The 17,339-nt window shown below is 42.7% G+C and overlaps 1 protein-coding gene across 1 annotated transcript in view; it reads right to left on the bottom strand.

The window, feature by feature from the left end:
- tenm2b (teneurin transmembrane protein 2b) overlaps positions 1–17,339 on the bottom strand; it is a gene marked incomplete at both ends in the record, with an annotated part of 136,961 nt that overhangs the window by 106,257 nt on the left and 13,365 nt on the right. The window contains one exon of the mRNA XM_080848682.1: positions 12,720–12,767. Within this exon, the coding sequence (XP_080704808.1) occupies positions 12,720–12,767 (48 nt within the window). The remainder of the gene's footprint in view (positions 1–12,719; positions 12,768–17,339) is intronic.

The following is a 17,339-nucleotide window of genomic DNA, read 5'->3' as shown; positions in this document are numbered from 1 at the left end:
ACTGGGACAAAAAATCGGCCCGGGCATTTTGAGCCAGACCGGCCCACTTAATTCGATAACACACCCTTTGGTCTCTCGAATGTCTACACACCAACCAGGCTTTTAGCTAGCAGGGCGTCTGCCCTATAGTCTACAAAAAAATAAGAAGAAATGGGACGCCCTACTTTTAGGCAGGACGGCCTAAAGACGCCCTATTTTTCTCCCGTTTTACCTGTTAACTTTCGCTGAATGTGATCAAAATTCACCGTTTCAGTCGCTTCAGCGAAGTCTAGAATCATATGCCCTGCCAATTAGAAAATAGCATTGCTGTATTCCCGCTACAACAACGTTACATCATGATTCCAACGAAACATTGATTCATGGGCTCGCAGAAGCTACAGAAGACAGCTGTCTCACCGCACGTCACTGAACCTACTACTTTATGAGTTCAACAAGAGTTTGTGTGTTAAGGTGGTGGTCTTAATTAATCTAAATTCAATACAATACAATATACATCATACACTTTAAAGCTTTGTTCAGAATACGGAGGTTTAAGATCGGTCGATATTTTCCGTCCTTTTTTGGAACCAGAAAATAGCGACTGAAGAACCCCCTGTTCTCGTCTACGAGAGGTACAGACTGTATTGCTCCCTTTCCTAGAAGGGAGTCTATTTCCTCCTGTAGGAAACGCGCTTGATGAGGTGGCACTAACGTTTGTACCACGCCCCTGAACTTCGGGGGGCAAACTGGAGCGTATAACGGGCTATCATAATTCGCTATCTGGACAAATTGGCATATTTTCGGAATACCAGGGTTTGGGAATACTGGGCTTTCGGAACATTGACATGGCACCGCGCACCAATAGGCTAAGGGGCTAGCCCACCACTCAAACACACAACATAGAGTGTAGGCTAACGGCTGGCTGTTTCAGAGTAGAGTAGGCTGAGGGCTAGCAACAGCTACAGACTTGTCTTGTATTTACAATGCAAACGAACTTGGCCATAGAACATAGGTCCTAAGTCAAACATATTTTAGAGACGTTTTAATTCATGATCTGTAAGCTTACCGTAGGTCGTTGTATCGTATCTCCCTGGCTGTCACCACCAGTATCACTTTCATCCACGGTACCTGATGATGGCCCTGCTGTGGCAAACATTTCCGATATTTTGGCACATTTGGCAGTGTAGGCTTGAAAAGCAAGCCTCTTCTTATCTCGCAGTTTCTCCGCACCCTCTTTTCGCTTTCTCTCCATTTTGGACTGGAGGATTCTAACGAAACGTGCGTTTCTGTGCACCGCCCAAGCCAAAGGTAGAAGATGTTTGTTGATATGATTGGACGAGCCCCTTGTCACTAAAGAAGACAGCCAATGGGCCGCAGACTAGCATGCGCTTGTCAAGCATGTCAAGGCCATGGGCCACTCTGAGTTTGTTTCCCGTCCTAATGCATTATGTAGGCAGGTCCAAACCAAAAGGGGTTGGTGTTGGGTCAGCCCAGGGGATGTGATTGGGCCAGCCCAGTGTCAATAGGGCCGCTCATGAACTACTTTCGTGGGCCAGCCGGTCAGACCATTATATGTGAAAAAAAATAAAAATATTTAAAAAAAATAATTATAAATTCGGGACTCTCGGCCCATATTGCACCTCGGCCCACCGGGAAAACGCCCGGTATGCCAGATTGCCAGTCCAGCCCTGACACTGTGTACTCATGGTTGACAACATGTCCTATAACTCTGAATTAAATATGAAGGCTGAATTAAAGATTAAAGGATCATATAATATAGTGGAGGACCTATCTGACCCCAGCGAAAAGCACTATAATTATGGTCAGTCTGCCACTAGTACCTTGTGAACAGTTACCAGAAGCAACACCCAATATAGTTGTGTGAAGTTATGCTTACAGCAAGATATTGTAGACTAAACGACTCATTTAAGATGTGATTCTCAGGTGTCCTACTAAAATGCCACCTGAAGTACTGCAGTCGTACACACAGTGTAACTGTGTGAAAACAGATGAGTCTTTGGTTGTTCAAGGAATGCAGATGGTGTACAATGCAAGGACTCATTTACTTATTTATGCACTTATTATTCCTGGAAAAAGCTTTTTTTTCTGATGGAACATTAGACAGCTTTGTAGATCAAAACTCTTTTCTGTGTATACTGCCCATCCCACCGGCAAATTAAATGTCAGTTCCCTCTCAGGTATGACACAAAGTGATACTGCCCCCATGATCAATCCATGCTGTTCTATCTCCTGTATAACTGATTCTTCTGGCCGTTTGGAAATTTGTTCTGGTTCTTTGTCCATTATGGACACGTTTTGTTACTGGTCAAAAGAAGGATTTAGAAGAAATCAAATATGACTTTGGGCCTTTAGGTAACAAACAGTGGCAGTCTTTTCATCTGACAATCCGGGCTCAGCATACTGTCTCAATATGTCAATACATATTCAGAAGGGCATAAGCGAGAGAGCATAGCAGCTTTCTGAGCGAGCCACAGCTGTTAAGAATTTACATCAGAATGCAAAACAGTTTCAGAGACAAAGAACAACAATAACCTACTGCGTTAGAAGACTAAAATTAGATTGAGAGAACTGAGAAGGAAGAGAAAAAAAACATTAACTCTGTTGAGAATACATTGCTCTCTCTCTCTCTCTCTCTCTCTCTCTCTCTCTCTCGCTTACAGGGACACCGAGCTCGCTGGTGAAGATTAATTACGGATGTTGAAACAGTTGATTTCCACAGACCTGCTCTTTCTCTCCTTTCCTCCCCTCTATCTCCACTTCTGATCCCCCCTGATTCCAGACAGAATGCCGCTATGCATTGTGGCAGACGTATCAAAGAGAGAGTTTCAAAAACAAACATGAAAAGAGGAGAGGCGGAAAAGTAGACAAAAAGAGAACAGAACGAGACATAGACACAGAAAAAAAGAAAGAGGGAGTGAGGGGAGTGTGAGAAGAGAGAGATAGAGGGGGAGAGAGAGAGAGAGAAAGCAGAAGCCTTGCTTGTTTGATATGGCAGTAATCAACACTGAAGCCTTGCCAGTGCCTCTATCTTCAATGCGACACATTGCCAGTTGTCTGTTGTAGCGGCCCCTATGTGCACAAGCGCCACCATGTTTGAGTGAATCCCTCTGTTTCCCTCGTGACCTGATTAATGGGGAGAGGGACCGTGGCTGTGGGTCACTTCAGCACAGGCGCACATCAGAGCAACTCCAGTGGACACATTTTACTGCGCACAAAATGACCTGAGCTGAGCATTCACAAAATGAGCAGTCACTGTATGTTGAAAGTTATTAAAAGCGATATGTTTAAGTGTGCAAATGTCAGACAGGTAAACATTTCATGCTACAATACTTGACAGATACAGTATGTTCCTGTGTAAAGTACTTGGCAGATGCTTTTGTCCCGAGTGGCAAAACATATGTGCCTTATGTGTCTTTTCAGTTGTCCTGAATGGCTTCTACACTCACAGCAGTTACTGTATGTCTCTCTAAAGGTACAATAAAACAGTGACTCTCAGTCATACATTCTATGCATCTTTTTTTAGTTGTTTTAAACTATGTTAATGTCCTTTTACCACAATCCTATCTGCACATCCTATACTCCACTTTTAAGTTGCACAAGGTGTCTTGTAAAAGCGCACCTATAGCTATAGTATTGACTAAGCCACTGCTGCAGTCTAACCTCTCAGTAGAACTAATAAAGGCGGCGGTATGCTTGATGCATTGGCCATTGTGTGCGTCAACTGTCATGTCAACACCATGACCTTTTATACTTTCCCTAGAGGGGTTAAACCGCTGAAAGTAATGTCCCAGATTAGAGCACAGTGAAGTATACAGGATAGTTTCCTGTATCACCAGTATTCATGTGGATTTACTACTAGGAGTAGTGATACCAAGAAGTCATGTTACTGTGCCTGGTAGAGCACAGTGAAATGGCCTATATGACAGTTAAAGGGTCTCCCCAATATTAATTTGTTGAATGAACTGGAAACGTCCTAAAGGTTTCTGGTTAGTGTTTGTGCTTATTGCTAGTCGCCAGCAAAACGTTAACTGTTGTTGTTGAAGTAACAAAAACACACTCTCTATTGAATTCGGAACATTGCTACTTTGACGAGCAATTTTCATCACAAAAAGAGTTACGTGTGAGCACAGGCTAACGGTTTTGATCCTCAGGTCTTCATCAGGCAAGACAGTTATGTTAGTAAACCACACAAACGTCTCATCTTTTCTAATTGTTGCAGCAATCCCCCTCCATGTCTTCTGTGCCATCTGGGAATCCCTACGCTCGTGCATTGATGGATCATAGAGCTGCCTGTAGAGACAGACCTGCGCACAGACTCAGGCCTTTAGCTTGTCCTTTTTGCATATTTGCCAGCCGCAATGCCTAGTTACAAAAACTGGGAGGTGCGCAACCAGCCGAAACGGCACCAAAGCGCACTGCGCACCAACAGTAATGATGTCATTTTTGGACGGCAATGGCAACCATAAATCCCTTTTAAGTGCAGTCCACTAGGCATGGAGAGACATTTTTCAAAAATCTGCAAAACTCCCTATTAAAAACAGGAAAGTCACAGTGGTGTTTCTGCTGGGATCAAAACTGTCACAATTGATACCTTAGTATATTTGATCACCTTTGCTTATCCATTCTGAGTTGACAGGTGTCAAATTAGTTTCAATCCGCTTTAAATAAAAATTCAATTGAACTCACAGCTTTTGAGACATACATATTTGAGCTTATCTGAAGCTCAGTACTCAATCAGCAATGAAAAAACAAAATGGAAATATGATGCAATCAAGGTCATCATGGAATAAAGAGACTTAACTCAGTATCTGCGAAAAAATGTGTGGACATCAACTAATTAGGAACTCTGAGAATTGCTAATATTTGTTTACAACTAATTGATAATGAGTCCTATTTGAAGAATCACATTTTTGGACCATTTCACATGCATGGTTATGTATGAGTACTCTGAATGACACACATTTGCATGATTAATCAAGCTTCAATCAACACTCTTGTAGTTCACCAGAGCACAGTAGTTCGACCCCCCCACCCCACCCCCGTCTTCTGATCTCTCTTCCAGACTCCAACCTCTAACCTCTGGCAGGCCCTAAGGAGACTTAGGGAGCATATAAGACTGGAAGAAGTTCCTTGGACACTTGTGTGTGGGGAGTGTGTTACATAAGCCCCGTACAGGAGAGCCGTGTGACTCGGCTGTGGCATAGGGGTCACCGCTCTGCCGGAGAGGACACACACAAGGTCACATGGCTGAGAATAACACACTCAAAAGGAAGGACAGAGACGGATGACGCAACCGTTCATATGCGTGGCTCGCTAAAATGTTCCAGAGGCCAGTGCTAATTTCAAGCAGGGTTAATCTGCAGCGCAGTCGTCGCTCTCCTTCTACTTACTAATTGCCGCCAATTTGCAAGCAATCTCCGTGTATATTTAAATGCACCCAGGTAGAAGGAGTTGACTACGTGTGAGAGGCATTCCACCAAGCAAACAGATCCCTGGACAAGCCCAGCGCCTGCCGTTTGGGCTCCGAATGAGCCTGTGCCGCTCTCCCTGCGGACCCCCACTGATCATCGCCACAGCCCGCTCCACAAACACGCCTGCAGATGGGATCATTATGCACCAATTTTCCAATTTATTTAGCACCTTCAATTCCTCATTAGTTTCCAGTGAAAAAATAAAAAGAGGAGACACATTATCTGTTAGGAACCAGCAGAGCAGGGTGGGCTACATGGAATGTTAATCAATGTATCTATCTACCCTGCCTGGCAGAGCCTGAATTGGAATGATTAGTGTGCAGATTTTGTGCGAGCATCCTCGTTCTCGCAGAATTACAACAGGCAGTGGTGAGACAAGAATGACTAAAATGGTTTATCATATGATGAAAAGCTAAATGATTAAAATATGATTTCCAAAGTAAGTAATTCTAAGTAAGTACTTTAAGTGCTAATGTTGCCTTTGGTAGCATAATAGTTTAATCCAAATCCATCAGCGAAATGTGCCGGTAAGGATCAAGAATATTGATACTAATATTGCTATTCATTGGGGTGAACTAGACCGATATAAGTTTTGTTTAAAAGGCATTGAGAGCTCTGGCGTAGCCATGGGTGTGCCCGGATGGACCTGTGTCATCTAAATCTAAAGCTGCCACACTCAGCCATGGGTATCACGACAGGCCCAAGATGGAAAGGAATATTGGATGAAGGTCTTTAATCGTTTTGGCAATTAACCATATAGTAAGCGGGATAATGTATAGTCCACGTTTCAGTATCGGAAAATCCTCTATTTTCCTGTTCTGTTCGTCCAAAAGTGATCTATTTTACTATACTGACCGGCGGAAAATCCTCTTTTTTCCTGTCCTGTTCGTCCCAAAGGGATCTATTTTACTATACTGACTGGCGGACAATACATTATTCCTTACTTAATAACCTGTTCAGGTCTAACATTGTAAAAAGCTTTGGCATATTATAGGAGTAGTCAGGTTTAAGGATTAGTTTTGAAGTTTATGGAAGAATTTTGTAAAGATCTTAAATATAGACAAATAGGTATATGTGAACTGTGCTGGCAATTTTCTCTCTAAAACAAAAGAAATAACATGTGTTTTCAAAGCTAGCAGACCAAATAGAACTATGGTCTTTGATTTGCCTACATTTCTTAACGAATCCTAGGCAGTACACCTACACAGATAGGCCTGCTTAAGAAGGTAGGATCAGATATATCCAAGTTCAATTCTCAGTTCAGTATGCAGAGGACAGTGACTAGCATTTCTTAAATATCTTCTCAAATTATTCTATACAAGGAGGCCACACACATTTATATTTAATTGTTACAATTAATAAATAATTATATACTGTATATTCATATTTATTCTATTCTATACTATTCGATTTAAACTAAGAGACAAAGAGATTCCCCATCACTTGCTAGTTCAAATGAGAGAATAGTGGCCTTGGTGCAGGTGCTGTCTTTATGCTATTATGCTAGGTTTGACAATGTTTTTACACAACAGTTGTGCTATAATGTTATTGAGTAAATCATTGTATCATTAAATGAATAAGTAAGGTTGCAGCTCACCTCAACCCCTTTATCTCTTGAAACTATCACATGTTGCTAAGCAACAGTAAACAAAACCAATAGCCTGAAATCAAATCAATGTATAAAACTGAAAGTTGGAAATTACTCTGAATAATGTTTTAATGAGATCTTCAAATAAGTGTATAAACACTATTATGGTTGTTCTACAGATCACTCTTTGCTTTGGTTCTTGCACACCTTATACCTCACAGGTCCAGCCAAGTCAATACGTCCAGGCTTTGCTATTGTTTGAGATTAGAAATGTTTCACATACATAATAGTTCCTTAAACACAGCATGTAATAAAGACCTTACTTTTCCATAAGAACATATAGACTGTGACTGGATTCAAAGGTTAGTGAGACTGACATAGTGCTCAATTTACCTGCTCAGTCACTTGAACTATAAAGTAGTAACTATTAAAGACAAATATTAATTGGCAGGAAACCAACTAAAATATGAATGTGTGTGTGTGTGTGTGTGTTCTTTTCATGAAGCTCTTTGTACATCTTTGTTGTGGCACATCTTTGTTGTATGAATGGGGGAAATATAAGAAAAGACATAAGACAGAGGAAATGATTGAAGGCTTCCATGACCAGTTGAGCAGTGTCCTTAAACTATTGTTAACTGTTGATGATACCTTATTTGGGTTCTTTGAACATATAGAAAAGGTTCAATGTTCCAATAGTCATACTTATTATCCTTGTTAATTGGTCCAAAGATATATCCTCAGTAGAGTTCCCTACACTGCAGAAATGCCCAAATGACATCTTGCATAACAGGTAGACCACCTGGACTCACCACTTATGTTCAAGATAAATAACATGGACATGCACTTGGCCATCTAACCTCAAATGGGTGCAATTACTTGATAAAAACAAACACATTAAATAGAACAACACCTGTTCATTATGTGCCCTCTAGATAAGTGGATTAGTACAAATTCACAATTACTCTAGTACACCTGTTCACTAATCAGACTTCTTATATAAGGAGAGTGATTGACTTAGATGGCTCGAAACTACTGAGGGTGCAACACAAGGTTTTTTTTTAATCAATCATCCGATACACCTTAGGAAGGGCACAGAATCTTTACTCAGGTGTGGATTTCATTGATCTGAAAGAAACAGGAGAAACTCTGGGTTGCACCACATTACACTTAGTTAATGAATGCTCCCTGAACTATATTTTTAAATGGTAAAGTTGGCTACTTTGTTGACTGACATTGCACACAAGTCAACATGTTTTAATTGATACATTTTTTGATCCTTATCACCTGATTACCTAGCAATAGTCACACAACACAGGCTTATGGAGGTCTTAGCCAGTTATACGTGAAATTGTTCATAATAACTGTAACACAAATGAGCTATGGTAAAATGTCGGACTGAGGCTGGTTCTGAAGCCTACAGTGTGACAGTGCACCGTGAGGTATTTTGCATTTTGGCTTCAGAGGTCATCTAGGGAGTGTGTGTGTGATGTGTGTGTTATGTGTAATAAGCAGATACATTATGGCTGGCAAAGTGTTGTGGGACTGAGTGTGGAGACTATGAAGGCTCAGCCCTGAATGAGAACCCAGCGAGACGGGGGTGTTCTGAGAGAGACTTTCAGATAGTGCGGACTCCTGCCGAGTCAGAGAATTGAGGTCCTGTTTGATATGGTAGCAAAGCTGCTCATCAGCTGAGATAACAGAGAATCCCCCCTAAAGCCTCATACATCAGCACCACACCTCACGGTGTGAACAGACACACACGCACAGTACACATTACACACACACACACACACAGTACACACACACACACACACACACAGTACACACACACACACACACACACACACAAACACACCAGAGGATCAGCAGGTATGGAGGGTGGTGGTGTTAAAGAAGGCCAACAAGGGAGGCAGATCAATTGAGCAGCATCAGCAGGCTACCACTGAGCCTAGCAGGACTGGTGCAGTACTGAGGCAGAAGCAGAGGCATAGCACCATTAGCACAGGCACATGGCTACTCCAGCCAACAGAAATCACAGCACCTGACAGTGCCCATTCAGACGCAGCCCATCTCCTCACTATGTCACAGCTTGACACTTCCTCAAAATGCTCCCAATTATGGTCATAGGAGCTGTCTTTTTGATTTACCTCAGGGGTCTCAAACTCAAATTGGATTGGGGCCATTGCTGGTATTGTCATGTCATGATGAGGGCCACTTCAAGCGTAATATTTCTGAAAATGTACGTCTTTCTCTGCTACTAACAAATATTTCTTATACTTTTATTTTCTTAAACAACTTACTGAAACACTGCACTGAACTTGCAAATGCAAGATGGGCCACACTAAGCCTGGATCTGCACTTGTATTTATTGAAGTTCATAGTCGAGAAACAGATATGTGCTTCCGATAAGGCACATGAACTTAACCCTTCGGACAGCTCTGGAAAGAAGGGAGGTAATTCTCTCAGAAACTGTACAGTCATGTTTGTTTTTCCTTGTGACTCTCTGAATTTAGTTTTAAGCTCACTATTGCACTGTAAGTCAATACGTTCCATGTGATGTGATGTGGACGCACTCTACATCAGTTGAGAAGGGGACTGCAAACAGCTGGAAAGCCAGCAAAACGCTGATCAAATTCCTGCCGTAGGTTTTCAAAAGCAGAGGCATATTCATCCCCACTGAATGCTGTGCCATCTTCCTCTGCCATGTTGTGAAATGACTGAAGCTTTTTTTTTGCAGAACGCTGAGTTTTCCACAATCTCGGTTTTATGGAGAAGGCTTTGACACTTTCATGAGTTGTTGTGATGAGCTGACCAGGGCCCCGGAGCTTCAGGTTATGGATGTTCAGCTCCTGTGTTATGTTCACTCGGAATGCAAGGGTCCATGACCCATCTTGGATCATCAGATTCAGGAACATCCACTCTGCCATCTTCCATGAATCTCTGCTCTTAACTCAAAGATCTCTTCAGGACATTTCCCCTGCTGAGCCAGCACACCTCAGTCAAGTAAAGCACATCCCCATATGTTGACTCAATTCCTTCTAAAACGGCCCAGACACCAGGACAACAGACATCACAGAATGACATGTTCATATTTCAAGCATTTCATGCACAGTGCCTGTTGACGTATCATGCAGGGAAGACCAACTGCTGGATCTTCATTTTGCTCTAACTTTCTTTGCACCGATGCTTACAGTCTTTTTTCTTTTTTTAAAATTATTATTTGCCTGTCATGGATGGAGCTCAATTAGTGGTTATGCACCAGTCTGTTCCATGGCGAACCAGCACGCTCAATTGCATCGCACAGCTGCTGATAGATATGCTTGGCTGTAGTGCATTGGACATAAACTCAGCATTTCTTCTGTCACATTAATACCCCTGATTAAAATGGCTAGCTGAGCATTTTCTGTGCTTTCATCAAGCATCACAGAGTATGCGTGAAAACCGATCATAAATGTCACTTGATAACTTGCTAATCCGCTCTGCCAATGTAATTATCAATAGAGATATTGTTGAACAAGCTCTCCTGCTTTGTTGCGATTAACTCACTCACCGCATAACTTGCTTCAACTGCAGCATCAGCATGCTTGGCTTTATGGACAAGACTCTGCTGAGACAGAAGCCCTCTCTATGGCTGCCCTCTCTATAGCTGTCCTCTCTACAGCTGTCCTCTTCTCTCTATAGCTGTCCTCTCTACAGCTCTTCTCTCTATAGCTGTCCTCTCGACAGCTGTCCTCTCTATAGCTGTCCTCTCTACAGCTGTCCTCTTTATAGCTGTCCTCTCTACAGCTGTCCTCTCTACAGCTCTTCTCTCTATAGCTGTCCTCTCTACAGCTGTCCTCTCCACGGCTGTCCTCTTCTCTCTATAGATGTCCTCTCAATGGCTGTCCTCTCTACGGCTGTCCTCTCTACAGCTGTCCTCTCTATGGCTGTCCTTTATGTAGCTATCCTCTCTATGGCTGTCCTCTCTATAGCTGTCCTCTCTATAGCTGTCCTCTCTACAGCTCTTCTCTCTACAGCTGTCCTCTCTACAGCTGTCCTCACTACGGCTGTCCTCTCTATAGCTGTCCTCTCTTTGTCTGTCCTCTCTACAGCTGTCCTCTCTATAGCGATCCTCTCTATGTCTGTCCTCTCTACAGCTGTCCTCTCTATGTCTGTCCTCTCTACAGCTGTCCTTTATGTAGCTATCCTCTCTACAGCTGTCCTCACTACGGCTGTCCTCTCTATAGCTGTCCTCTCTATAGCTGTCCTCTCCTCTCTATGTCTGTTCTCTCTACGGCTGTCCTCTCTATAGCTGTCCTCTCCACGGCTGTCCTCTTCTCTCTATGTCTGTTCTCTCTACGGCTGTCCTCTCTACGGCTGTCCTCTCTATAGCTGTCCTCTCCACGGCTGTCCTCTTCTCTTTATGTCTGTTCTCCCTACGGCTGTCCTCTCTATGGCTGTGTAGCTTGTTTCCCCCTCTGGTCTCCCTGGTACTTCTTATACTGTTCTCCTTGTTTAGTCGAGTAATGATGCTTGAGATTATATTCCTTTAGAGCGGCCACTTTTTCAATGGATATCAGGCGGGTATTTCCGTTTAACTCCACAAATAAAATACTTTAATGCCCATCTTTCTTGAAACTGTCTCTGTGTTCATTGTTCATTGTTAAGAGAAATAACAATAACAATACAGATACAGAATAATTAAATAAAAATATAATTTTGCAGGGCAGATATTCAGACATCTTGTGTGGCTCAGAGGGTGACCGGGCCAGAGGTTCGAGACCACTGATTCACAGACACCTTCTTCTTTACAGAGAATAGCCAGTTTCACTTGAGCTCTTTCCTGAGTCACAGCTACACTGGAGAGACAGGCTAGTTTATCCATTAGCATGACAAATGGTTCAAAATAAAATTGAGCTATTGATGAAATAAGTCATTGTATTTAATGCAAAAAAACACTATTTCAAACCAAATACAAATGGTGCATCTGAAAGCAATTTCGGAAAATATGTCTGCGCTGAAATGATTTAGGGATGGCGGTGGCTCCCATTCTTCCATAGACCTACCAGAAGATGGACAGAGAAGGCGTGTCAGTGTGCCAAGCCGGGCTAATTGGCCCTGCATTTGTTTAAAGCTTTGTGATTAATGGAGTTTCTAATGACTGGTTTATGATGAACAGAGCAATCTGTTCCCCCACTGACTCAGATTTCAGCTGGGAAAATGTGTAGCAATCAGTCAAGACAGGCACTGCTGCGTGAAGATCTGCTCCTGTTCTGACAGGAAGGCTCGATCCCTCTCAAATCCCTGGAGAATCTTACAGACTCCTGTCAGAACCTGCATTCAGGTTTTAAAAGGGAAAGCGCCTTCATACCCTAGCTCTCCACTGCCACTGCATCAGGTGGCGCTTGCAAATGAAATAAATTAACTTTAGAAGCCATTGCGCAGTTGGTGTTACTGAGCTAGTAAAGCATAGAAATTACCCTATATGTCTTTGTTATTTTTGTGCAGCCCTGAAGTAGTCACAGAATATAAAAATGAACACACTATAATTATATTTATATAAATATAGTTGTATAAAATATAACATACTCTTAAAAAAAACTATTTACAACACAGACACCAACACAGAGACAACAGACAAAAATAGTTTAATTGTTAACAGAAATATGTCGAGCACTTACTGAAGAGGTGGTCAATGTATGGGTCTTCATCCTCATCATCAAAGTATGCTTTCGGATGAAAAACATGGACATGAAAATCAAAAAGAGCATGACAAATGCAAAACTCACACCCTCACAAACAATAAATAAAGGATGAAGTATGATGTAAGCATAGAAACAAAATTGCAATACACGATAAACACTCTACTATTAAACAATTTTCTGTTGAGCTTCAACTTGCTTATAGGTCTCCAGAAAACTCTCTTTAACACTGTTCTCTCTCTTTAACACTGCTCTATTTAACACTGCTCGCTTTCACACTGCTCTCTTTCACATTGCTCTCTCTCTTTAACACTGCTCTCTTTCCGTCTCCACCTCTCTTTAACACTGCTCTCTTTCACACTGCTCTCTTTCCGTCTCCACCTCACTATAACACTGCTCTCTTTAACACTGCTCTCTTTAACAATGCTCTCTCTCTTTAACACTGCTCTCTCTCTTTCACACTGCTCTCTTTAACACTGCTCTCTTTAACACTGCTCTCTCTCTTTAACACTGCTCTCTCTCTTTCACACTGCTCTCTTTAACACTGCTCTCTCTCTTTAACACTGCTCTCTCTCTTTCACACTGCTCTCTTTAACACTGCTCTCTTTAACACTGCTCTCTTTAACACTGCTCTCTCTCTTTAACACTGCTCTCTCTCTTTCACACTGCTCTCTTTAACACTGCTCTCTTTAACACTGCTCTCTTTAACACTGCTCTCTCTCTTTAACACTGCTCTCTCTCTTTCACACTGCTCTCTTTAACACTGCTCTCTTTAACACTGCTCTCTTTAACACTGCTCTCATTCCGTCTCCACCTCTCTCTAACACTGCTCTCTCTAACAGTGCTCTCTTAAACACTGCTCTCTCTCTCTTAAACACTGCTCTCTTTACCACTGCTCTCTTTAACACTGCTCTCTCTCTTAAACACTGCTCTCTCTCTTTAACACTGCTCTCTCTCTTAAACACTGCTCTATTTCTGTCTCCACCTCTCTTTATCACTGCTCTCTTTAACACTGCTCTCTTTAACACAGCTCTCTTTAACACTGCTCTCATTCCGTCTCCACCTCTCTCTAACACTGCTCTCTCTAACAGTGCTCTCTTAAACACTGCTCTCTCTCTCTTAAACACTGCTCTCTTTACCACTGCTCTCTTTAACACAGCTTTCTTTAACACTGCTCCCATTTCGTCTCCACCTCTCTCTAACACTGCTCTCTTTAACACCGCTCTCTTTAACACCGCTCTCTTTAACACTGCTCTCTTTAAAGGTGTATTATGCAACAATTATGCTTTAGGATTAGGGTTGGGATAAGCAGTTTAACCTCAAAATAACAGCTTAAAAAAAATTGGGGCGCTACAATGACATTTAATATGGAGAATCACGTCGGTGCCATTGGCATAGCAGGGTCGATAGGTATATAACTGCGTTCTGTAGTTTCGCCTGCCGTAGCCCGCCGACCTTACTTGTTTACCTTCTGCCGATCTAGTAAGTAGCTTATTTGCCGTCTTGCTTAGTCTTGTGTTGCACTTGCTTGATGTTTGAGTGTGTAAGGACAGTCGTTGAGTAACTAGTTTGTCATAATGTCAAAGTCAGCACATTTCAAGAGATTTCGTTAGTTTTAGCTGCTAGCATACCTTTAGCGAATAGCTATTGATCCTTATTGCACCTTTAACACTGCTCTCTCTCTCTTTACCACTGCCCTGTTTACCACTGCTCTGTTTACCACTGCTCTCTCTCTTTAACACTGCTCTCTCTCTCTCTTTAACCCTGCTCTCTTTAAAACTGCTCTCTCTCTTTAACACTGCTCTCTCTCTCTTTAACACTGCTCTCTCTCTCTTTAACACTGATCTCTATAACACTGCTCTCTTTAACAATGCTCTCTTCAACACTGCTCTCTTTAACACTGCTCTCTTCAACACTGCTCTCTTTAACACTGCTCTCTTTAACACTGCTCTCTTCAACACTGCTCTATTTAACACTGCTCTCTTTAACACTTCACTCTTTCCGTCTCCACCTCTCTTTAACAATGCTCTCTTTCCGTCTCCACCTCTCTTTAACACTGCTCTCTCTTCGTCTCCACCTTCTCTGGAAAGGGAACCTGGGGCCTATCACTTCCACATTACTTCTCCATCTTTATTAGCGCCATAATATTGTGTTTCTCCTGGCGTGTAACTGACGAAGCGGAACCATTCTCTCGGTCCCATGTGGGCTAATAAAGAGGCTGCGTGTCTGTGCACACGCTTGTGTGTGTTTACGTAAGAATGTACACCTGCGTGTGTGCCTGTGTGTGCATATATATGTGTGTGTGTGTGTGTATGTGTGTGTGTATGTGTGTGTGTGTGTGTGTGTGTGTGTGTGAGTGTGTGTGTGCGTGTGTGTGCATATGTGTGTGTGTGTGAGTGTGTTTGTGTGTGTGTGTGTGTGCGTGTGTGTGTGTGCGTGTGAGTGTGTGTGTGCGTGTGAGTGTGTGTGTGCATGCGTGTGCATGTGTGTGTGTGTGTGTGTGTGTGTGTGAAACTACACAATACTAAGAATCCAGTGAGGAATGATAATGGACCATACTGTCTTATTTTAGGCCCCAGACACTCAGTGTGTCTTGTGCAAAGGACAAGGGCTGACCTCATTACGTGCCAAATTGCCGTCTCGCAAGTTAATCAGATGGCATCAGCATTCTACTGGGAACATATGAAAAGTCATTATTGCCAAATCAATTCTCAATTACCTTTTCTGCTGCCACCATTGACACGTTAAATAAACGTTCAGCACCGTCACCATTATTTTTCGTATGAAGCAACCACCTAATGGCTCGATGCACATTATTCAACCACCACGGAAATGGTAATGGATTGTAAACAATCGTGAAATTACACTACAGACGAAAGACACAGCTGCCAAGGACAGGCCTGACTGGGAACATTTGGAGATTCACCGTGCCGCAAGAACACAGGTGTGCTCTCTATCTCAATAAATGGGGTGCTCTAGAAATGAGGTTTGGACTTGCTGGTCTTGCTGCTTTGCAAGTCATGACTGCATTTTGCAGTTTGTCATGTTTTTTTCTTTATGTCTGTCTTTGTCTGCATGTTCAGTCCAGGCAGCTCTGATCAGATCTTTGTTTTTCTGTGGATGCTGTTAAGAGCATGGGGTGGGTGGGAGGGTTGCAGTGAAGACACGGTTGGACGAATCATGGTTCGGCGGAGTTGTGTGTTAAGCCGAGACTGACTCTGTGCCCCATAGTGTGGTTGTACTTAGTAGTGGACAAATCCTAACAGTTATAGCTTAAGGTACACTCTGCGTGTCTAATCCAATACACTATGTGTCAAATGTACAGCTCCTCATGGTTCTCTAGCTGTCTGTTCAGTCTGTGCGCTCACAAAAACTCTGCTGTTTGTACTTAGTCCTGGCACTGTAAATGGGAAGCAAATACAGTGTCTTTGACTGAGCCATAATCAATTCTAGACAATCAACACTCCTGCAGGAGCACGGAAGGGAGGGGTGTGATCTGATAGTCGGTTTAGCTAAAATATCAACAAGCTTTCGTCAGAATCCCAGACCAGCCTTTAACAGCTACAAGTTCTTAATACTGCACAGAGTTGTCTATCGTCATTCATTCTACAAGGGCAGCTGAAGGTAATGGATGCTGTATGACTTGATTTTGGACTTTTTGCCTTTCTGTGATTGGGAAGAGGGGTGGATGACCTTTTCTCACAGGGCTTATTGTACTCCCGACAACCAGTATTCAGCCTCATATGGATGGCGCATACATCGAGGCTAATGTAATACATGAGAGTGACATCCCAGCCGTAAAATGGGTCTCCTCTATTACAGAGTCATACTGTAAGGACTAATTAGATTCACACAAATGGCATGAAGAGACCTGAAGCTGAGGAATTTACATGGTGCTTCAGGAGCGTGTGGTTGAGTTACATTTAGTTAACACCCAGTCAAAGGGTGCATGCAGGCTTGCACATGCGACGCAACAGCACGGCCATGACACACTCCCGCTGCCACACCCTACTGAGGTAAACACAAGGGGTGAGAAAGTGACACATCAGGTGGGAGCTTCATGCTATGTGTTGTGTTACTTGGTTTTCTAGGCTTGTAGGTGTGTGTATGTGTTTGTGTGTGTGCGTGTGTGTGTGTGTGTGTTTGTGGGTGTGTGTGTGTGTGTGAAGAGGAGCTGTTTTAGCTTTAAATTGGATACGAATGTTTTATCAAGGATCTTCATATTCATCAGGGACACATTTGACAATATGTGTAAATACGTACAGTAAACACTGCCAAGCTCAAAGCCTTGTGCTCTGCGCTGCCTCCAACTGACTAACTATAGGTATTCACAGAACACCCCTTCCTGGCCCAAGCTGCCCACTTGATGTCATTATTTCAGAATAATTCACAAGTATGTCAAATTAAATCATCAAAAAATAAATAAACAATAACTATGCGAACTAACACAGGCTTGTTTCACTGTTTTAATGAGCACTCCACTAATCAGACTATTGTTTTGAGCTCTGCTGTGGCATGCATCCACGGCACTCACGGCGCACAGAGGCAGAACTCCCAGAGGGCAGTGCCAGGCTCTGGCGGAGGAGCGTGGCGCGAGGA

Source organism: Sprattus sprattus (assembly GCF_963457725.1).
Source record: "Sprattus sprattus genome assembly, chromosome: 1".
In the NCBI taxonomy this organism is placed as follows: Eukaryota; Metazoa; Chordata; class Actinopteri; order Clupeiformes; family Clupeidae; genus Sprattus; species Sprattus sprattus.
Note: the sequence above shows the minus strand (reverse complement) of the source record. Positions and strands in the feature narration are given on the sequence as shown.